The sequence below is a fragment of the Diadema antillarum genome, unplaced genomic scaffold, assembly GCF_040938485.1.
Source record: "Diadema antillarum isolate AM-2024a unplaced genomic scaffold, OU_Dant_1.0 seq00000121_RagTag, whole genome shotgun sequence".
Lineage (NCBI taxonomy): Eukaryota > Metazoa > Echinodermata > Echinoidea > Diadematoida > Diadematidae > Diadema > Diadema antillarum.
In genome coordinates, this window is record NW_027271201.1 from 200,001 (window position 1) to 224,306 (window position 24,306).

Consider the following 24,306-nt stretch of genomic DNA (forward strand, 5'->3'; position numbering starts at 1 on the left):
GGACTGCCGGCATGAGGGCTACCAGATCGCCATTGCTCTTGTCTATCGGCTCAACACAGATGGGTAAGTCAACGCGATATTTCGAATTCATCTCTCTCTCTCTCTCTCTCTCTCTCTCTCTCTCTCTCTTCTCATCTCTTCTCTCCCTCACACACACACACACACACACACACACACACACACACATACACCCGCACACACACACACACTCTCGCACACACACACACAAACACACAAACGCACAGTCCAATGCTTTATAGATTAAAGGAGACCTCCGGATGATTTTCAGATTTTTACATTTGAACCACTATAAATTAGTTATACTAAGGACGGAGTTTCAGTATTAATGATATTTGGGATGAAAAATAGGAATATTTTCGAAAATTTATAGCAAATTACGATGAACAAGGATGATGACATGGCAGCCTCACCATAAGAATGCATGAATTTGGGGCTCTTGGAAGCAGAACAAAAGAAGAAGGCATGCATAGATTGTACACAGGTGAACTGGCAAGCAAGCGGTATTGTAATGGAATTACACTGCTACATTTCTGGAATATGTGAACCTCTATGTCATCATCCTTGTTCAGTGTGATTTGTTTAAGGTTTTTCAAAGTATTGTTTCTCTGCTCATTAACCACAATAAATTCAACGAATCTATACATGGAGCTGTTGATTTATGTACTACATGATGTGAAATTATGAAAATCACCTGGAATGTCCCTTTAAAACACGATTTGAAAGCGTGAAGCGTGATGGTTTGTCATCTTTATCAGACATTCGGTTCTACAGGATCGAGAAAATATTGGCGCCCTTTTATTATTATTATCATATTGTATTATATATATATATATATATATATATATATATATATATATATATATACGTATGTACATACATACATAGTGTGCGTGTGTGTGTGTGGCGGGGGAGATGGGGGGGGGGGGGAGTTGGGCGATACCAGATAGAAATAAGTTTGTTTTTAGGATCAAGGCATTTAATTTTCAAGTATTTGTTTTCTATGAATATCGCCATACATTTTCGACAAAATTCTTTCCATTGTTTAGCAAATCAGTTGTCGAAATATTGAAAGTAAAAATGAGTGATTAAAAGTAGGTTTGAAATCTCGCAAACCGAGAACTTTCACCCACGTCATCTGAAACTGATGTCGGACTTTCGCAGACTGATTCACTACGCCGTCGAAAGTTTCTTGTCTCAAATTAATGTGCGCCTCTTATCTGACCCTTGCAGTTTTACCGAAAAGCTGTATTAAAGTATCATACTCCTGCGGCCCCGACAATATCACGTCAATATTTACTCTCCCCAAAGATGATTCTCGGCGGTGATCCACAAATCTACGTCCCTGATTGAAATCAGTGAGCGACGAACATGGCGGCGCGCGTTCTACCGCCCCCCTCCTCCTATTTCCTTCCGTTGCAATCAAGTGGTGTTAAGCCCATTCATTACCCCACTTTTCACCTGGCTCAGGCGACCGAGCCGGTGTCCTTGGAAACCGATCGATAGCTGATGAGCATGCGAGGCAGCAGCTATCCGCGCCAGGTGAGAGCGCCTACAATTCGAATCGTACGAGGCTCACACAAAACAGAATACGTAGGAACTTACATGCACTTACATACAACTCACATCATACTCATAGTTCACACAAACTTCTTCATCATGTACGTAAACACAAACATACCCATATGCGCATTCTTGTCCGATCATTGTGGTATCGTTTTTAATGCAAATCCGAGATAACTTCCAAAGTATAAGAGGGGAAAGTCATTTACACAATGAGATGTAAGGATTCACACTTTTACAAAAGTTTAAAGAACAAGTAATGTAGAGAGAAAAAATACATAGATGATTCTTAAAAACTGTCCTTATACACTGCTATAACGATACCAGAATCGGGCAAAAACAGTCAACTTAACTGTAAACAAATCAAAATCTTTAGAAACTTTTGTACTCAAGATGAGACAAGAGAAAAAAAAGGCATTTCTCAAGGATATTTTGAATTAGTATACTGATCTTTGCCACCCTGCCCCTTCGGTCGTGATTCTATAATGGGTAACCTATTGCTTTATGTAAGGGAATGGATGTTTACCATGTTTTGATTATATAGGAAAATGGGGAACCTCCCAGCACAGGGCTGATATGAGTCTTATAAATTGTACAATATTACACGACATTCACCACAGCCTCTGCGGTATTAACTAAAAAGCAACATACTTGCAGACATGCATTGAAGTCTTGCATAGCTAACAAACACATGTAGCAAGAGGAAAGAAGGTGTGTTCCCTAGACCCTGCTGCATAATGGTTGAGATCAAACATAAGTAAAAAAATAGAACATAGTCTCTGCATACTCAATTCTGATTGGCTGACACCTGACTTTGATTTTCTCACTTATTTTTGGTGTTTTTTTATTTTTATTTTTTGGCATCTTGTTATGGTGTTTTGGACAGAGTAGTATAACGTTAAATTGTAGAATGTGTTAAATCCCTTCCTTGTGACAATCCCAAACGCCTTCTGCCCCTGCCAATAGACACAACACACTAAGAAACGTACGTACACACGCACACACACGCACATACATACCCCCCCCCCCCCCCCACACACACACAAACACGCACGCGTTGTACATGATACGTCAAACGATCATGAGGGAAACCGGATATAGTCGCCAGCGAGTCATGCATGTTGTCCCACGTAGTATCGATTGATGATCGAATTCCTCATCACATTCTGTCCTCGTCCTCCAGTACGGAAAGAAATCAAAACTTACTATCAGCCGGCCGCTGGAGAGTATAATGTCACTGCAGTAGCTTACTTGCGTGTGTAGGTGTGTGTGTGTGTGTGTGTGTGTGTGTGTGTGTGTGTGTGTGTGTTCATACAGCAGGGTAAGAGCTTGATATTTAACTGCAGCCGTGAAACGTGAGATGTCTTTAGGACTGGTATATGGTCGTCACTAATCTTCATACTAATCATCATCTATATCATCTTCCTTTCCGTCAACATCATTTGCATCGTTATCATCATGACCATCTTCTTTTGATATAATAGTTATGGGTCTAAATACTGTCGTCTTTATTATTGTCTTCTTGTTCATCCCAATCATTATCACTGTAAAGTTGCATTTGACGTTGTAAGAAACTTACTGTAGATGCACTAGTAAGTTAACAGTACAACGTGTCTATTTTCAATATCCGAAATCAATGGAGATTATTTCAAAGTCCGAGATAAGGTAGATATTTTATCAATCTTCACAGCATAGCATTCTTCCAATTAAAGAGTATTAAGACAATGTGGTGAACTCAAAGAATCGATGAGATGTAATCAGACGGATATAAATATAATCATTCTTCATGCATGCGAAATGTAGTGTGACAGAATGCTTTGTATATTATGAATGCTAGCAGAAACCAGCCATCGCTCCAAAAAGTTTCATTCCACATTTTATTTGGTTTTTCAGAGCGTTCTTCAGTAGTTAATTTGACTGTGGTAATAATTTTGCACTCAAAGGGTGTTTTTTTTTTTTTAAACACGAAAAGGGGTATTTCATATGTTCTTGCTATCCTTTCGTATATCGAGTTTCATCAAGTTAACTCCATGCAGCCAAAATCTAACACTTTAAATGATCGATTACACCTGCGTTGGGTGCATGGTAGAAAGCTTAACGGTGCACCACGTATTCTTTCTTGGGTATGTATGTGACCCTGAAAAGGGCCTACCCACTCCCGTCGTTTCGGCAAGCATGTTCTTGCCGTTTTCTAGAAAATGAGTAATGAGAGGAAAATCCAGTTTATGCCATCAGGAATGATCAAAGGGTTATCAACACATTTTATTTCTGATTAATTATCAGCACATTTTATTTATGCTTGATATAGATTGATCGAATTGCAAAGGACTACTCCGTCTACGATTGGCCTTTGGTATCAACTGGGATTGGATGAGGGATTGTGGTTTTCTTAGATACTATGCATCTGACAAACAAATCGTGACAAGAAAAAGACTTTATCTACTTGCAGGATTGAGTATAGGAGTAAAAAAAAAAGAAATATGTAGGTTAAACATAGGTTGGAAGGTTTTATACGCCGTGATTTACAGACGTTTCTGTGAATAAGCGATTAGAATTTTTTTAGAACCCATTTCGCTTCAGTTTCCCTTTTCACACGTTGCTGGTTACGTCTACTACGTGACATTCTCCTGCAATAACACGTTTCCCTCTCCATTAGGATAGGGAACACCTTAAATGAAGTGTTATGTGCTTGCCCGTCTGTTTATTAACAAAGACGCGAAATTTAACGATAGTTGTTAATATTGCGCAGCGTTTTATAGACGGTGGATAATTTTTATTGGCTGCGACGTTCTTCACTTTGCGGTATTTCTGGGCCCAAACTACGCCGTTAAAATGAGAGCAAGAGTTAGAAAGAGAGAAAGAGAGAGAAGGGGGGGGGGGATAAAGAGAAGTCATAATTGCGCTACATAGTATACCGACGCAAACAACATGAGGCAGGACTACAGGAGGTACAGGCGATTACAACTGCGCGATCCCTTCCCCCGTCAAGTAATAATGTTACTGACGTACGAGCGGACATGATTGAAAGAGAACGTTAAAGCAAACTGGGATCATGTTATGTAGAAATTTTCCTCAATTTGTACCCTATTCTACTGATCATTTGCGCGTAATTTTGTTTGGCGCCAAATGACGTCATCATTGTGTTATCAAAGAGGCGCATGCTTGTTTATCATCATGAAAGATTAATTGCCGTAGTCCTGTAAAATGGAAGGATGGTTTTATGGTTTGCTTCTTCTTCTTTTTTTGTCAGCTCAGACGCACACTACGGATTGAGACTTTCCATCACGACCTCTTGGACAGAATCCCTACATCTACAAATACTTCGAACCACCTCATCCTCCAAACATGGTTTTTTTTTCTTTTGTTTTTGCTTACCCATATTGCAATTTATTTCTGCAGGGGTGTATTTTGCCTTTAACCCGGCAAACAAAAGTACCTTCGTGTGATGGGCATTTGCTTCAATAGGAATATATTCCTCAAAATATTGTTAGGCACGACAGTATCTGATCGTTTTGTGTACCAGCTATATAAGTATTGATATGCTCTGATTGACTGCGATACGTCGATTAGAGGCTCTAAAAAGTTGAAGCTTAGGAGAGGGGCCTATAGGCCTTCTATTTTCGTCCTCCTGTATAGGGCATAAAAACCACCAATAAATTTGCAAAACTAGAGACGAGACTTTTCTAATCTTCCATTATATTTCACAAATTCTGAACATGAAATCTTGACGGTGTTCAAACTGGCAATGTCTTCATGATTGGATTTTTCTTAGTGCGTGTAGGAGCAGTGACAAAGTTGGTATGAAACAACTCGTCGATGTGCCGTGTTATCCATATATAGCATTTATTAAATCATGGACTCATACGGCATATGCCAACTCAAATAATCGCTCAATTGAGGATAAACCTTTAATAAACAATGAAAGTAGAAGTGGATACTTTTTAAAAAATTTACTGTTGTGAAAGTGCAAGCTTCAGGTAAATATAATTCCCGAATCTGCCTGGCTACAGAAAGTGAATTATCCACCATTACGCACTTTACGTTTTTACCCGTCTTAAAGTGTGTCTGACTGCAAATGGACCATGCAAATTTTATTATTTTCGTCTCCCATCATCGGAGCCGAATTTAGCCGCGGCATTCGCGGATTAGATTTGGCTTGATACCGTCAATAGAATTCGCAATATTTGATCATTTAAAGCGCGGCCGAGGCGTAGCACGATCCTGTCAATCATGTTATTCCAGCTCACCGTCGAAGCCAAAAAATGCAACAGCGCCTGAAGTGGGATTCACTTCTCAGAGTTTCTCTGCCGCTGTCACCATGGCGACGGAACTAAAATCACTTTACCTCCGTGCGTGAGCAGGGGCGCTTAATTGTTTTGCTTGTGATGTTAAAATAGGAGTAAATATATTTATCGGGCTTCCTTATACTCTTAAAGGTATGATGTGGCTTTGCTAATCGAATCGGGGATCAAAAGCAGTCGCGCGACTTGCCTGTATTATGTGAACAACTTTTTGAGGCGTACTCTTCCTCAACAATAGTTGCTTCAATGCATGGTTTTATGCAAACGTTTCGCAGTTTGTAGTGAAATAAATCCTATTATAAGTCAACTTTCATGTTTCGCAGAGTATATACGGTTCATACACGTGCGCCTCTATTTACACACGGATGAAGTACACTTCTCAGAATAACGAAGAAGAAATTCAAAACTTTTTTTTTCGAGGAATCACAATATTCGTCGTTGGTAGAGAATTCCAGGAGATATCATCGGCGCGTCTTCGTTCAGTGTTTGCTTCTGTCGTATGTTCTTCATACTGGTGCTTTCACGTGACTACTTGCGGTATTATAAAAGATGTCGAATGCAAGTGGGTCTTACCAATGCTGCTGCTGTTAAGGCAACAAGTATACTACTATTAGCTACCACTACCATTATATACTTACTTCTACCACTACTATACTACACTCTACTACTCTACTCTAGTCTAATACTATATACTATACTACTACTACTACTACTACTACTACTACTACTATACATACATATTATATACTTAGTAGCAGCAGCAGTAGTAGTAGTGGTAGCAGCAGCAGTGGTATGGAAGATCATAGTACAAGAAAATAATCTAAGTAGTTGTAGAAGAAATATAGTAGATATATATAGCAGTAGAAGTAACAGCGGTGGAACTAAAATGTGTCTGACAGTTGCTTTGTCGTTGTATATTGTACACATATTGCCTTTTGAAAGGTGTTTTAAAAATCCCAAGGGTCTTTATGTCGAGAGTGTCATGTTACAACGACAGACAACACGAATGTTTGACGGAGTTAATGATCTACATAAAGACGGATTATTTCACTCTAGCCACGTCGGCAGCTCGTCGAATTTCGGAATTATATTACCTGACGTGACGCCACTGCAGGCAATATAACGATTTCGGTCCTCGCTGCATTATAGTCACGTGATTACATTCTGACCAATCACCGACCTTTAATGCAAAGTGATATTTCGTGCTTCATCCGACACCAATGAAACACGCGCGAAAGCAGGTGCTAGACACTTTCCAGTTTTATACGTACGTGTCAATGTTATTATTACAAGCAAGGAAGCAGGCATTCTTCTTGCCTTTACTTCGCTTCTGAATGCATCCTTTCAAACAAATCCCCTTCATGCGTGTCACGTGACCATTCCACGCCAAGACGGTACTAATGTGTTGCTAGGCACCGCAGAACGTAATTTTAACGCCAGCAAGATGTATGTATTTAGGGCCTACTTATGAATCCATCCTTTCCTTTTTTCTCTCACTAAGATGGCAAATCCATTTCGTCTCCGGATTCCAGTTTTCAGTATCCGTCCGTCCGACCGTATTGGCATTTTCTTGTAATAGTGATAAAGTTTCCTTAAACGCAAATCACTGCAATGTGGTGAAGCAATTCATCCTGTTTGAAACATCCTGTACCAAAACAGTAATGATCAGGCATTTTGTACTGAAGTTCATGTTGAAATTATAAAGTATATAATACATCGTTATTTATATAGCAGTATTAGACTCAGTTCATCCAATACCAGCCACAAAAGAGAGTGTGTAGAGACTATAACGTGGTCTCATTTGATTTGATATATTGTATGATGTATCATCATCAAACGTAAATGAAATACGAAATGAATTGTATTCTTTTACTCAACAGGGTCCTGAAGGGCTAAATAATAACTTAAATGGGATTGCAACCCTTTAAGCAATTAATAAATCAAGTTTACAGTTTCGAAACGACTTGCTTCGAGAGATGGTGTATTACGTTGCGGTTCTGTATAGGCCTACGGAGTAAGCCTACTTGATTTGGGGTATCATGGCGAAAAATGACGTGTACAAGAAAAGAGGGGAAAGGCATGAAATTGCGTAGTAGTCTTTTGTGAAGGAGTTTCTGTGAAATAGAACGTGCAGGACCTAGATTTTCTCTCCATTTTTATGAGAAATATGAACAAATACAATTTATTCTTAACAACTGCGCACTCTTCCTAAACCGTCGCGCGCGAAACTATCTAAGCTGCTATAATGATGATAAAAACATGCTGCCTTTTGTCATGTTTATAAGTAATGTTTACAGAGAGAGGGAGAGAGAGAGAGAGAGATGAGGCTGATCTAGGCATGCCACCTTCACTTGTTATGTTTTTTTTTTCCAACTTGATAGTTTGCACTATAGCTTGCTAGCTGGATTTATTAATCACAGGATTACATCAGAGCCGTGTACTATTATACATGGCTCTTAGATCACCAGCGCCCCCTATATGCTTCATTTTATCAGCACGTTTCTGCGTGGAAAGAAAAGAAAAAAAGAGAAGAAAATAATTCCATTCAAATGTCACAATACTGCATTTATATGCTAATAACATTCATTACGTCCTGGAGTTAGGAACCAGACGATTGATTCCTTGTTGCTGTGTTTTTTGTTTTTGTTTTTCATGGAACTTTTCTGATAATTTTCATGATTAGTTAAAGGGATCGTATAGTTTTGGTTGAGACTTAACATCAGGTTTGTATAATTTTTTGGTGAGATAGTGAGAAACCTCTTATGAAATATGAAAGAGCATGTAATTCCAAGAGGGATTCAATGTTTATTTGATGAAAATTGGTTTTGAAATGGCCTAGATATCCAAAACAGAGCGATCCTAGTAAAGTGTGGGACCCACATTTTATTACGATCTTTTGTTTTACTTTGTTTTTGGATGTTTCAGCTATTCCAAACCCGATTTTCATAAAATAAACTTTGATTCCTCTTAAAATGGTATGCTCTGTACTATTTCATAAGTGCTTTCTTAGTATCTCGCCAAAAAGTTAAAGCCCAATTTTCATCTCTACCAATACTGTACTATCCCTTTAAAAAAAAAAAAGAATCGAAAGAAAGCAACAAAATAATCAAGAAAAAAAAATACCCCAAGAGAGTTCCACCCGAGATTTTTCCAATCGAAAGGGGGGGGGGGGGTAAGTTGTCTAATCATTGTGTCTGTATGTCTCTGTGTGTGTATGTTGAATACGAATACGTGAAAGACTCTGCCATAGCTCTTTTTTTACTTTGATTTTTCCCCCAATGACTAGCTGGCTCATTTGGTTTGAGGCCAAGAAAATGAGCCCACTCTGTGAGCGTTAAAATAGTTGCACGTACGAGGTTGTCAGCACGCCTGTTCCATTTTACTCGCACGCTATGTTCCTTCACGGAGTGCCAAGTACCTACATGAAAATGCCAAGACCATGCAAGCAGGCTGTACAATCCGTGGATCGCAGACCATCGAAACTGGAGCGCGAAAATAATCCCGCCGCGCCGTAGGATCTAAATTTGGTCCGTGTTTCCCTAAAGCTATTTGCATCGAATAAAACACATGGCGTTCAGGAGTGAAACTTCATTATATGAGTTGAGCTGTGTGCTTCTTTGTTGTGTGTGTGCAGTGTGTGTGTCTGTGTCTGTGTCTGTGTCTGTGTCTGTGTCTGTGTCTGTGTGTGTGTATTTGTGTAGCTTTTATTTTGTGCCTGATCTTAATGGAGCTTTATTTTGCATCGAATAAAACACGTGGCATTTAGGAGCAATCTGCGAGAGCTACCTGAGCCAATATGGCAGTGTTGTACCATTAGGCCCGAATTCACGAAGGTGGTACAAATGAAACCATGGTTTAAACCATGGACAAAAACCATGGAGCGCCAAGTGTCGCACGGAATATTTCGTTACGAAATTGGTCATTTCGTCGACAAAATAACCGTTTCGTTGACGAAATTATCATTTCGTGGACGAAATGTTCATTTAGTTAAAAAATGTTGTCATTTCGTTACAAAATAATCATTTCATCGACGAAATGACTGATTTCGTAACGAAATATTCCGTGCGACACTTGGCGCTCCATGGTTTTTGTCCGTGGTTTAAACCATGGTTTCAATTGTACCACCTTCGTGAATTCGGGCCGCGTGTTTAAGCCTAGGATCACAATGATTGCGATTGGTGTCTGTTTTTTGTTTAGTTTTTTTTTTGCGTCTGCTAGGGCCACATCCGTCATAGCAGACGACAATTTTCCACATCCGCGCATTCGAAATGTGGTAAGGAATGTTGTCGTTGTTGTGTCTCCCATTTTCTTACAGTGTCTCTAGTAGTAGCCCGTTGCTTCTTGTTGTTATCGTTTTGATAACATTGTATTGACTGTCATTATCATTATCATCTTTTACCAATTTCATTGTCATAATCATAGAAGCAAGACATCAGGGGCGTGGTTGAAAGTCGATGGGGAGGTCCCGAAATTGTTTGAGATGTTCCGTGTCAATTTCTCATCGCACAACTCATATCCTCCATTCTGATTGGTCAGTTCGGAAGAGAAAGTCCATTGTCTTCGGTGAGAAGGGTATAGGAGGAAATGGAGCTTTTCGGTGGTCAAACGGATCGGCTATGATGTACAGTTCCCCGAGTTAAAATGTTTAAGCGATATTCCTTTTCTCATATAATCTCTACAGCAGAAAGTCGCTCGATCGGAGAGCTTTAATGTGTGCTTATCGTTGATAATATACGGTCAGGCTCATCATTCTCTTTGTCGGCAGTATTCTCACATAAGACTAAGAGTAAAAAATAACCTCATAATCTATTTTATGATCATGCTAATGACGCCATTGCAGAGAGAAGAGGGCTGCAATGCTTTATGCACTCGTGTTTGCCTCTCCCACGGCCCCATTTCATGAATGATGTTAAGATAGCAACTCTTGCTGGAATGGCAACTTCTAGTAACAACAGCCAATCAGGAAGCTGGATTTTTGTCGTTACCATGACAACTGCTATTCCAGCAAGAGTTGCTATCCTAACATCTTTTATGAAATGGGGCCCAGAAGTACCTTGTAATTGGTAATCGCACCCCAGATGAACGTATCTATGAGAAGGATGTTGAACAATGTTGAACGCTGAGTATTATCCATCCCATTGTTAGTCACTAATAAGTAGGTCCATACCTTTCTGCATTATCCACTCGATATTTTTTTTATTGCATTAGTACGTAAAAGATTTTCCGGTGCATGTATTGTATGTTGCCTCTCATCATGGCATAGAAAGTTCCCTTAGTTGATCCCACCGTAATGCGCTTTAATCAGCAAAAAGGGCTGATCGAGTTACACTGGGCAGACCTTCTTACTTATTAGATTTTGGTAGAGCTGTGAGAAACAAACATAGCGAGGCCGAGGCATGCGTTGACACAACATGGCAGCAGTGGAGATGATTATGACGTCATACCTTCGACCAATTACCTCTGTCTAATTTCATTTATCGACTAGTCTTTGTTAGGTGTAGATTGTCATTTCCGTGAGTGCCCGGGGTAACACAGACAGAGTGCATGTACGGTATAAATTGCGAGCTCTGAAAGATTGATACTGGAGTAATGCTGTGTAGATGCGCACGCCTATAAAATGGGCGACCCTGGATCGACTCTACTAGTCTCGTGTCAAGACATTTCGCGTAATACGAATTCCTCGAAATCATCTTTTATAAGAATTTCCTAAGGCTAAAACTTGCAAGCATCGTGGTAAAAAAGAAGCACACGTGCATAGATATGGTATAATTTTTTTTTTGCACCGAAAATGACTTTTAAGGAAGATCCGATTTCATTTATATCAAAATAACGTACATTTAATTCTTTAAAAGAACGTAGATTGATATAAGGCTATTGGTCAAATCACTAGTTTTCCCTCACCAGACATTAGTAACATTCATTTTTTGAAATATCATTTACAAAATTACAAGTCGACACACTGCAGAAAGTTATTCGGAAAGTACCTGTCACCCAGAATAATAAAACCATCATAGTAAAGACATATATGCAGACATAAATTGATATTTGTTGATAAATAAGAAATAAATTGATAAAGCAACAGAATTTTTTAAACCTACAGTCTTACAAGTCAGCATAAAAGTCTTCAAATACGAGGGAGATATGATTATGGAAGAACTTTAAGAGTGCACTGTCAGCATAAGTCATTAAATTGACGAATGAAGCGCGTAGATCACGCATAGCCTGCGAGTTATTAAATTTACATGATTCATGTATTATACTTGCATTCGCCGTCTCCTTAAACCTTCATGCATGCATGGGTCACGTGTGAGTATACGTGATATGCCATCCCACGACGCAAACGCACACACACACACATCATACACACCCATCTTTATCCTACGACGTTCCCGTGAGTGTTTAACTCCGCCGTCACGTTTTAAAGGGATGGTACAGTATTGGTGGAGATGAGAATTGGGCTTTTAACTATTTGCGAGATACCAAGAAAACACTTATGAAATAGTACAGAGCATACCATTTTAAGAGGAATTCAAAGTTTATTTGATGAAAATCAGGTTTGGAATGACTGAAACATCCAAAAACAAAGTAAAACAAAGCGATCGCAATAAAAGATGGGTCCCACACTTTATTAGAATCGCTCTGTTTTCCATTTCAAAACCAATTTTCGTCAAATAAACGTTGAATTCCTCATGGAAATACATGCTCTTTCGTATTTTATAAGAGGTTTCTCATTATCTCACCAAATAATGTTAGAAACCTGAAATTAGGTCTCAACCAAAACCATACGATCCCTTTAACATATCGGGTCTTGTCTCCGACAAAATGAACGTCTCCACGCACGCTCTGATGTAACTCTGTGGATATAGCGTATTAAACAACAGTACCCTCGGGATTACGACAAAGTATTGATAAAGAAAAACACCAGGGACCCCATTTCATAAAATGTATTTGGATAGTAAGTTTTGTTAAAATACAGGAGCTGCCTGTAGCATTAACAGCCAATCAGGAAGAGGGGTTGTTGTCGTTACCATGATATTTGCCGCTTCAGCTAGACTTGCTATCATAGCAACTTTTTAATGTTAAATGGGTCCCAGAATGTAAACAAGGAAAGAAAATAAAGTAAAAGTAAGAAGGACATGATGAGGGTGCAAATCACTGTAACTATATAATTATGTAGCACCTTTAAATCCAGTCTTATTTGTTCACAAAGACACATATTTCTCTCCTTTCTGTTACAAACACCTTCTGAACACATTTTAATTCCAGAAACAGGAGAGAAGGGTGTGAGGTAATAGGTAGAACATGAGTTGGAAAATGAAGTATTATGCACATGGAGAAAGAGAAAGAGATATACATAAGAAATGATGGGTCGAATATGATAACTGTGATGAGAAGAGCAAAAATGGTATGGTCATTACTTTCATGGTTAGTTACTCTCGTTGTTCATATTCATTGTCTTCTTTTCAGTGTCGTTTTCGTTATCATGATTGGTATCATTATTATTCATATTATTATCGTCATTATCGTCATCACCAGCGGTATAATTCAGTTTTGATCGCCGTAATATCGACGTCGTATAATTCCGCTACTTACAGATTAACGATTTTTTGTTAATTGGGCAATTGCAGAATTACTGTAAAGAAAATTTGCATTCAAAATATCAAAATCCAACGTGTGACAAAATGGCATGTGGCAAATCATAGATTTGAATAGTGATGTTTGATGTATTATCTTGCTTAGATATTAAATTCGCGCTTTGCTATAGGTTGGTAATCTGGTTCAGTTAAGTTTAATTCAGTTCATTTAGTTTATTTTCAAAACAAATTGCTAAAACACTACTTATTCAGTTGCCAGATTATTTAGCTCGTTTAATCAACAGTAATGATTAAGAACAATATGGATCGATGTGCTCATTTTGACCATGAGGTGAATGAAAATAAATGCTTGGATATAATTTTCTATTTTTCTTGAAGTGGACAACTTCATGAAGAGTTGGGCCAAATCATGTTTTACGGCGTTTGTGAGGGCGATGAAGTCAGTATAGGGACAAGTCATATAACCGCGGAATGATTTTTAGTTGGGGGTGGATGGCTAGGGGTAGTGTTCGTGGTTGGATGATTTGACATTGCCCCCGCCCCCTCTTTATAGTGGTAAAAATCTTGAGCAGCAATTTTGGAAAGTCACAGTTTTGTCGTGTTTGCTATCTTATCACTTTTTTAAAAATCAATAGTGTGGGGGCCATTCACAGCCCTCTTCTCTCCCCCCCCCCCCCCCCCTTCACGGTTCCGCGGCCCCTTCAAAGTTGACACACTATTTAGACACGTCATATTTGTATAGAGCTGTATACTGCAGTCATTCAATGTCACTCACCATGTAGTTATAGCATCAGCTAAGATCAACAGAAGCGCGCGTAGGCCGGTAAAATGAGACCAAAATACGCCCTCACCTGTTCGCTAAGGCCTGAGAGGTGTCCGGACACTGAGTGATGCGAATATGAGTTGACCTTCTATTCATTTTGCTTATGTAATTTGTTTTTCCAACGCGCTGTATACAAGCCTATAACGGACGCAAAGCTTTCGCTCTGATGCTTAAACGTGCTGCATGAAGTCGACATGTTGAAATTTGCCACGGTGCCTTGTTTAGAACGAGAAGGAGACTTTGCTAAACTCGCATGATGGGCACATTGATCTCGAGGAGAAGGTAAGATGGCGACTCAATTGAAACTTGCCAAGGCGCCTTGTTAAGGACTAGAATGAACCTTGGCGTCATGACGAGTTTTGAAGAGATGTTTTCTCAACTTCTCGGCCAGATCTCAGTCACTGTAAGTGCCTTGGCAAATTTCAGCAAGTCACTATCTGATCTTTTCAATGTCCAGAACAAGCCATATTGGCGGGTTTTAAAGCGGTAGTCCCAACGGTGGTCCCAAAAGGATTGTATAGCATTTTTATTGTCCGCATCGTGTCCGGAAAGGCTATCGTTTCAAACTTCATCAGGACTTTGTCGCCTGCCAGCTTACTGGCCGCGATAGTTGGTGACAAAGACAAGCGAGTGAAAATGTTCTCAGTTGATACATGATGTCAAGTAGTACTGGGCATCACGAAGAGCCTCAATCAATATCAACCATTAATCAATATCGGTGAGTAAATTGTGATTGATAGCAGTGATTGATAGAAGGGGACGAAGTCGATAAATAACAAGGGGGATGAATCAGAAAGGGGGGTAAAGAAAGGGTCGATGCATACTTCTGAGACTTCACGTCAAGAAGAGAATACCATGAGATGACAGTGCTTAAGCCTAAGTGACAAGAGATGTGTTGTCGCATCATTCTCGACCCAGATACCTAAGAGGAGACGGGGGGGGGGGGGGGGCAAGCTCCTTTACTGAGAGAGAAAGGGAGAAGGAGGCAGAGGGAAGCAGTGAGAGGAATGGGGTAAAGAAGGGGGAGAGATGAGTGATTTCATGAAGTGGACAGATACGAGTGATAAGACTTCAACATCGTGCCAGGGGCATTTTAGAGAGGAGAGACGAAAGATGGAGGGAGGGAGTTAGAGATGATAGATGCGGATGAAAGTGAGAGAGAGAGAGAGATGGGAGAGGGTGCTGGATAATGATGATGTTTGATGTGCGAGTGTTAGAGGCGGATAACATACAACCACCAGCAGTAATCGTGATGAGGGGGGAAACGAGAGGAAAGACAAACTGGATAGACCCTTTCGTCCACGCACATGATGATCTCATCATATTACCCCTCCGCCGCCGGACTAGATACCAGTGCAGCGACCCGTACCCGGTATGCAGCGCCGCACGTGGGAATGCATCGCTTCCGGCGGAGGGGATTGTCCATGATCCGGCCGCCCGACCACAGGGGCTGCTTGACAGCGATAGGCCTATACGATAGGCCTATGCGAGGCTTATACAAATGGCGTATCAAAAACTGTGAAGATGGGATCAGTGCTTCGGAAATTATAATCGCAATAGTCTCAAAGAGATGAAGATGACCCTCGTGAGGAAGAACTACCAAGGTGTCAATGTTAATCACAACATCCTACCATATTATTTGTACCAAAAAGGTTTTAAACTTTGCCTAAACATGTAAATTCAGTTGTATTCTTTTTTTTCTGGAGGGGGTCGGTGTTCATCATTTTGGTAAGCCATTTTGCCACCATGCCTCCTGAAGTGTGCTGCTAAAACTATTTCAGATGTGGCTAATTCCAAAATTAAAACAAAAGAAACGAAGAATCCAATGCCAGACTTACGATCACACTGCATCAGGTAATCAGAAGCTGAACTGTTCGTCGAGTGAGTATTCTTTTGGCACTGATTCATGAAGTTGGTCAAAGAAAACGTCCAGGCAGATCTTCTTGTACAGTTGATAACGTGATGAGCTACTCAATGCAGGCAAACTTTCCTTATTATGTCGTCCGAATAGAACGGTTTACCTGTTTATGTACAACTCTCCATGTATTCGAAATTTCTTTTTTTTTGGGGGGGGGGGGGGGGCTCGGTTCTGACTGCAAGAGAGCAACGTCTATTGATGTAAACAGAATTCCCTGCTATCAAATTACACTTAACATACTACTAAGTCCTCAGAGGAGAAAATCATGACATTTTTCATGAGTTTAATACAGTAGAGAACAAGCCTATTTACCCAGCCTATCCAACCACTTTACAAACACGATTAAACACAAGTTATTCGTAAAATGAGGGTGCTATACTGTGCGCGTAAATCAAATTAAGATTATTACAGGCGGTGCGTCTCCATCACGTTAGAATCAAAATGATTGCTCGTTAATATCTCGGTCTCTTCAATTTTCACGAACCCACCTGCTTTAATCCGTCAAGTCCCGGAAACCATATACTGTGATTCTGGATTTCTGATGTCGTCATCTTTTTATTGCAGTCGTTTTGATATTCAGAAGGTAGAGTAAAAACGAAACAAGCACAAAAAAGAATGATAAAAGCCCCTCGTTGTTCATCGTATTGATATTTTGTTTCTTTTGCAGAATTTTCCGAAGCCTTTAGATTGCCGAATTTACACCTCATGCTGTCATCAAATGTTGTGAATAAATTACCTAGCAAGGCGTTGCTTATAATGAATTCGATGAGCAGGAAATATTCCCATATAATAAGCGGGGAAGGTGCACATGACTGCCATGACTTCTCTCCCTGTTATACATATACACAGATACACTCGCTTTCTCTCCCTCTAATCATCTTTCCAATCTCTTCTTTCTTCATTCTTCGATCTTTCTCACTTTCTCTCTTGTGTTCGCAAAGATATCATAAGACACACTCTTTCTCCTGTCTCTTCCCCTCTCTCTCATCAGTTGTTTGTTTTTCTTGTTTTCTCCTCACGATTTTGTCATTTAACGAAATTACGAGTTTAATGACATTAATGAAGCATTTTTATTTTGCCGTCATCGACGTAAGATTATGCCGCCTTACGAATATCCCACCTGTGAAAGCAGGCATAAGTGATAGAGATGTAAAGAGTCAAGGGTATATATACCTCCCTTTGTTATCTGAAAGTTCATGTTAGAGATGAAGCCAAGGATAGCCTGGCTGCAGAAGGACGTAATAAGCTTCGCCTTGGCACCTGTCACGCTTGAGAGAGGGGCGCCCTCATTTCATAACCACCCATTTGATATAGCCTGCATTGCAATCATCACGCACGACAACAGTATTGTGGCAACCTTATGCCACAATACTGTTGTTACGGGTACTCATTACTGCGGAAATGAGTCGTTTTACTCGTGTATGGTTGGAGCAGGGAAGGTTTCAGAGGCTCTACTGGGTGTCAGAGTCTCTCTTGTATACACCTCTTTGGTTGGAAGCAACGGGGGAGACTGGTGCGATTTTATGGACCAGTTTTACACCTCATGACTTAAATCGGTTTTGACTCGGAGCAAGTAATGCCGGACACCACAGTCCTGTATGAACCACATCCCATCTCCTTCTGGGAGAGAATGGATGGTGATAAGCATTCGGATTCGGATATGATAATATCCGGTGGAAAGATAAAGATGGCACAGGTGAAGTGCGAGGATCACGCTGATAAGGAGAGATAATTTTGTTAAGGGGAAAGAAAGCAAAACAAAACAAAAAATGACCACTAGAGGGCGCTGTTGATTCGATGACAAGCAGTGCTGGATGACAGACGCGGTCTCATTCAGCTCTTCTTTCTTTTGCGCGCTTGGGATGGTGCTTACAAAATGGAGGCACGTTTGTGGGTTGATGAATGGAGAGCACGTGAGTGTGTTCGTAACCGTCTTCATTTCCTAACATTCGAGCACTCACTCAGCGCCGAGAGTTCGCTCGCCTGAAATACCCTGCTTATGTTAGGCATTATATGCATCATTCATCCCGTCCGTTCTTGAACTCCATTCCAATTGCCAGTGAATTATATTCTAGGATAGACACCCCCTTGTTCTCGCCCCCCCCCCCCCCCCAATCCCGTGATCATGAATATGCTCGGACGTGTTGTTCCATGCCTGCTCACTAGAACATTTTTCCTCCGTTTTTCCACCTGATGCAGTTTTTCCACTTGATGCAGTTGTTGTTGTTTATGAGTTTAGTCCGTCTTTGTTCCCTTCTATAAGGAGACGAAGTTTCGTTGGCTCTTGTATTCAGTCGGGGGGGGGGGGGGGGGGATTCAACAAGGCCATGCATAACAACAACGTCAACAAACTTTGAGAATATAAAACCAAAAAAAAAATTCAAAACAACAAATCAACACCAACAACCACATCATATACAAAACAAAAAGAACAAAAAATCAATCATTACTCCAGAGTACTATTTGTGACAGACAGATATTGAGTTCATTGTCGAAATGCAAACTAAAAATATATATATAAGCATGATTAACTGAGTGTAGAGACATACTATTATGTTACAACAATTAGAAAAGAAAAATGGCTGAAAATGAATAGGGTGGTTAGGGTGGAAATACAAAAACTCAAGGAATTGAAAAAGTAAACAAAGTCATTCGAACAACGGCGAAGCAGTGCCTCTTTCCAGCGTACTGTTTTGTTTTGTTTTGGGGGGGTTTTTTATCATCACGTATGTCCAGTAATGATCTTCGTTTCACTGTTAGACATCGTTAAAGAACACTTAATGAACGGGTGTTGTAAGGATAACATTGTAGGTTCTTATCAAAATCTTTAGATAGTTTAGAGTCTGTTCGGGCATGGGTGAAGAATAGTTTATTCTACATATCACAATAAATGATATGGAATGTGATAATTTGTAATCATGGAAATCAGTGGAGTCGCCATTACTATAATGATGCTGTTATCATTGTATTACGAATTCAGTTTTTTCTAATTTCTAAAAAAGTTAATTTTCACTGTCATCATAATGACTATGACATCATGTTTAGTGATACTTGTTACCTGTATTGTGTGCTTGTTTTCAAGAGCATACAGAGCAATGCCTTGCGACGTGCTAAAAAAATGATGTGAAGTATATTGATGCATTCCTTGGTACTGGCTGAGAGTATGCTATAAACAAGAAACAACGTTTTTCCTTCTACTTTGCTTTCATATGTGTGGTATGTCTAATGATAAACCGTAAGTACTGAGCCGCATCAATATTTGGATATCTCCATGATTCCAGAAAAGCAAGGAAAGATGAACAATCTAACCCCTCCCCCCCCCCCCCCCCCCTCCAAACTCACCCTCACACTCACCCGACCTACACAGACCAACCGACCGAAGCTCATCGAGTTTCGAGACACCTCCGTGGGTTTAACGTCGAAATCTTTCGAGCAGGGGGGATCAGGGGCGGGTGTTAATCTCTGGCGTTTGATAGAAAGGTATGTGCGCACTGTAAATAGACAGTGCGGATTAAAGAGGCGACGACAGACTGGGCGGAAAGGGGTGAGGTGACTTCAGGTTGCACGTACCTATTATGCATGCTTCCTTGCATGTATGATATGTTTGCATGTGTGGGTGTATGTATGTATGTATGTATGTATGTATGAATGTATGTATGTGTGTACGTATGTGTGTATGCATGTTTGAGTGTGCGTGCGAAACATGAAATGTCATCAAGTGAGTAAGTACTTTCACAAACACATCCACATCTACTCTAGATATAGAAAGCAAAAGAACCTGCTTATCAACACATCACAAATTGCCCAATAAACTCAGGCAAATTTAGAATTGCGACACACTAAAGGTGTTAGCTTGAGGTAATAGGAATAAGAGGGAGAGAAAATGGAATAGGAGAAAACAAAGAGACATATTATGTGAAGAGAGTGAAGGAGAGAGAGAGAGAGAGCGCGCGCCCCCGCGAGACAACTTAAAAATAGCTAATAGTGGATAGAGTACTCAACAGAGGATAGAATACTGAGAAGGGGTTTTCCCCACTCTGGATCTCTCTTGATGCCACTTGAAAAAGCTGCAAAGTGTGGCAGCAGCTGCTATACTATACTGAAAAAAAGTGTGGACAAAATATTCGATTTCCGTCAAGCCAAGACAATTGCTATGTTATTTCAAACGTTTATCTGAGAAGTGAAACTCAATCTTGTCCCGTAGGTTCCAGATGGGATCAATCTCGGCGAAATTTAAGCAGCATAATACTTTTCAAAAAGCATAATCTATTTAAGTCTGGATTCAGTCGCTAGTATTTACGCAGACTGAATAGCTGACGGCATAATCGTGCATGCGCGCTGGTGACGGTGTTACTCAACTCGTGGGGCATGCGCGGAACTGACAATCATTCTCGCGCGTCAATAGCAACTTCACTGTATACCTTTCACACAACTCTTCAGCCTCGGAACGTAGAATCTGAAATCGTTGAAATCAAGTCACAGAAGATTCCATTGTATTAGTCTACTAGTAGTAGTAGTAGTAGTAGTCCTCACTTACTGACGCCGCGGGTGATGCCAAAAAGCTCACACAAACATACGGCGCGCGCGCGCACTCATACACACACACACACACACACACACACACACCCGCCAGAAGCCAGTTGCAATTGAAGTGACCACACAATATTGTACGCTGTAATTGTGAATTCATATTAATTATGTGAATATGAATGACATCTCCCTCTCTCATCATAACTTAACATATTATATTCTGTATTGTATATTCACGTGCCTGATAATATAAGCAAATATGTTTATGAATATTGTATTTGAATATGATTATATATATGTATATATATATATATATATACATATCAAATATGCATGATACATATAACACTTTCATGTATGATAATATGTGAACATGCTTGATTTACATGAAATAATAAAGAAGAAGGCCGATATCTACCAGTCTGTTAATCAAACTTTGCATCTCTTGCAGTGAGTTCGAGCCGATGAAAGTGAAGGCGAAAGATTTCGCCGACGAGGTCCGCAGGGCGTGGTTCGCCGATCACGGCTGCCAGGACAACGTGCTCATCTTCTACAGCCTGTACGATGACGAGGTAAGAGCAGACATTCGGCTCAAGCCTTTATATCTCTCCCGTCTGTCTTCGGCCGGCTTTAGGGGTTGATCCCCCCGGAGAGTTTTAGTTATCCCTCCATGGGTGTTGGAATCCTGTGAGTAGCCAAATCCCGTTGCTCGTTTTCCAGACAGATCAAGATGGCACCCGGCAAGTGTTGATCTCAAGGTCTTGGGTAGCTGGCGCTCAACACGGGACGATTGAACTATATTATGCAAATAGCAAGTGTTTCTTACAAAAGACAATGTACAATAAAGTGAAAATTCATCCTATCTTTACATTGATCGTAGAAGAGTTTACTGACCGAACAGAACAGTGAACGTTTCATTGCAATCTCACACCACCACTCCCTACACACACGCACACACACTATCTCTAATACACACACACGATCTCTCTAATACACACACACACACACACACACACACACACACACACGCGAATAGGAAATTCATAGAATTCTGAAGTATGACATGATCGTCATCACAGTCACAAATCAAAATCAGATGTAGTACGGATTTAATGGTTTTATAGGTCCTGACAAGAAAAAAAGAATGATATCACTGATTATTTTCTCTTTGAAATGACTGCAAGAAAAATGAATAATCACCTTTCCTTGAGAACACTATTGGTGCGTGTAATGTGTGCAGAATGATAGCAGTGCTTGTCGAACCCAGCGAATACGAACATAATATGCAAAGGGCGCCCTCAAGAAAAGAAATCAAGAATGTAAGCAAGCTGTCATGTTCTCTTACTTGGCAGTTTGGAAAGTCTTCAGATGCATATGGCATAAAGAATGAATTGTAGATGGGTTTGTATCTTAGCAAAATCTTATAGCTTCCGTCCACTCAAACTTTGTGTATACATCAAATTATTCATTCATGTATTCATTTATGTATATAATATCAAGTCGTACATTAGATTAGTAGTTCGAACATATAACTGTTAATTTGTGGTTGTTTTATTCATTAATTAATTTATTTATCTATAGTGAGTTATTCACCTTATTTTCCGGATGTGTTCACGCTGTACGGCTCTCTGTTCAAACCATGACACTGCGATTACTGACGACTGTGACTTTCAAAATGAGAGTCATGTAGTTTTTACAATATGTCAGTTCACTTTCAAATAAAATTCGCTTGCAGCGACTTGCATTTTGAGTATCTCAACGGTCACAGGAAACGTACATTCTGAAAATAAACATACCAAGTACCAGAAAATAGTTCTAATGAGCAGAGAGCTATAAAAACAAGCTACCAAACAAAATAGACTACAGCGGACTCCTGTTATAACGAAGTACTCGGGACCAGTAGTTGGTATGTTTTGATTTGTTTTGTTTGTGTGTGTGTGTGTGTATGTGTGTGTGTGTGTTTTTGTTATATCGAAATTTCGTTATAACCGAACAAATAAACAATGAAAGACATAGAGCGGATAATGTTGCGGCCTGAGTTTTTACTTCATTGTAACCGGAATTTCGTTATAACCGTGTTCGTTATAATGGGAATGCACTCACTGTCCTGTGATACGTACACTTAGATGTTTCTAACGCGTAACGAATTGCTTTGAAATTTGCTTCTATCTACAGTTACACATCTCACTTGGAGAGACGACAGAGCGAGTCATTTCCGACATCGAAATGGTTCAGCTGAACACCTTCGGGGACGGCCAGTTAATCGGCTTACCGCCTTCCACGCCTTCACCGAAAGGTGGCGCTCTCGCCGTCAACGCGTCGGGAGCCCTCGCTCCGCCGACGACGGTGCACGCCGGACAACGGAGATCGACGACGTACACCGGCTTGGAGCTGCTGGTCGGCAAGGTCCACGGAGCCATCGTCAACGGGCCGAGCGTGTCGTCGAGTCTGGTCTACAGCGCCGTGGTACCCGTGCTCTTGATACTCATTCTCCTAATCATGTGCCTTCTGGCCAACTGGTGCTGCCGCCCGAATTACGGCTACTACCAGCCCACACAGCAGAGATCCGCCGGGAAGGAGTCGGACGAAAAGTCGGACGAAAAGTCGGACGAGAAGCCCGACGAGAAGGCCAATGACAAGGCCGGGGAGGTCTGATCGACCGATGATCCACGAGTCAGCCTAATCAGTGATGGGCAGGAAACACTACACGCCTTACTTTTGTTCCGTGGGTAAGCCATCAGTGCTACACCTTTTAACTACCAATCTACACACGAACGGGCCTACTTCTTAGACGATCTGGTTTCAGGCCTCCACACGCTACGCGAAACTCGTCCTATTCAGTGTACGCTGTCGTAGCTTTTCACTTTTGTTTCCCCATACGCACTCGTTCAGATGCATTGAATGCCCACAATCCTGTCATTTTAAAAATTATCATTCCCGTGAAACGCATATCATTTAACGCGCAGTGCAAGGATCCACGATACCTGCCCCTCTGTTCTTTCACTGTGTTTATCATCTTATATGTTGTTGTTTTTTTTCTTCTTCTTTTTCTTTGTTGTTGGGGGGGGGGGGGGGGGGAGGAGGGTCTCGTTTAGCTTTGCTTGCGATAATGACTGTAAACTTTTTGAGATCAGAAACCCCAGAACAACCAGGGTGGGTTTGTGTAGTGGGTAGTGGCTGTAATGACAACAGCCAGGGCTGTGAGTTGCCTGCCGGCATCCACCGACCATCGGGCCGCCGTTTCCCGAAGAGGTTCGCAAACGTACCAGGATTACGTAGTCAACCACGTGACGTTAGCAAGGCACGACCAGCCTTTTTGATTGGTCGTCAAATTTGGTCAGCGAAGACATTGCAACATTTCGATGTACGTCCAGCTGTCGTGTAGGCCTTTTCCATGGAATCGGGTCCTCTTCTCGCGTCGAGCAAAGCAGTATGCCTCATGCTTTTCATCATACTTCTTGAACAACTCACAAAATCAGCAACACCCGTAGGAGCAAAAATAATCAACTTACTGTGACGATTCAAAGTTGTTGAAATGACAGTCGCAATCATGTAATT

At 40.6% G+C, this 24,306-nt stretch overlaps 1 protein-coding gene across 1 annotated transcript in view; it reads left to right on the top strand.

Annotated features, from left to right (window-relative positions):
• The window catches only part of LOC139727157 (uncharacterized), an 82,246-nt gene extending 58,489 nt beyond the window's left edge, over positions 1-23,757 (top strand). The window contains exons 2-4 of the mRNA XM_071638132.1: positions 1-63; positions 21,200-21,320; positions 22,924-23,757. The exon at positions 1-63 is cut by the window's left edge and continues 61 nt beyond it. Of these exons, the coding sequence (XP_071494233.1) occupies positions 1-63; positions 21,200-21,320; positions 22,924-23,403 (664 nt within the window). The 3' untranslated portion in view covers positions 23,404-23,757. The remainder of the gene's footprint in view (positions 64-21,199; positions 21,321-22,923) is intronic.
• Positions 23,758-24,306: the final 549 nt, after the last annotated feature.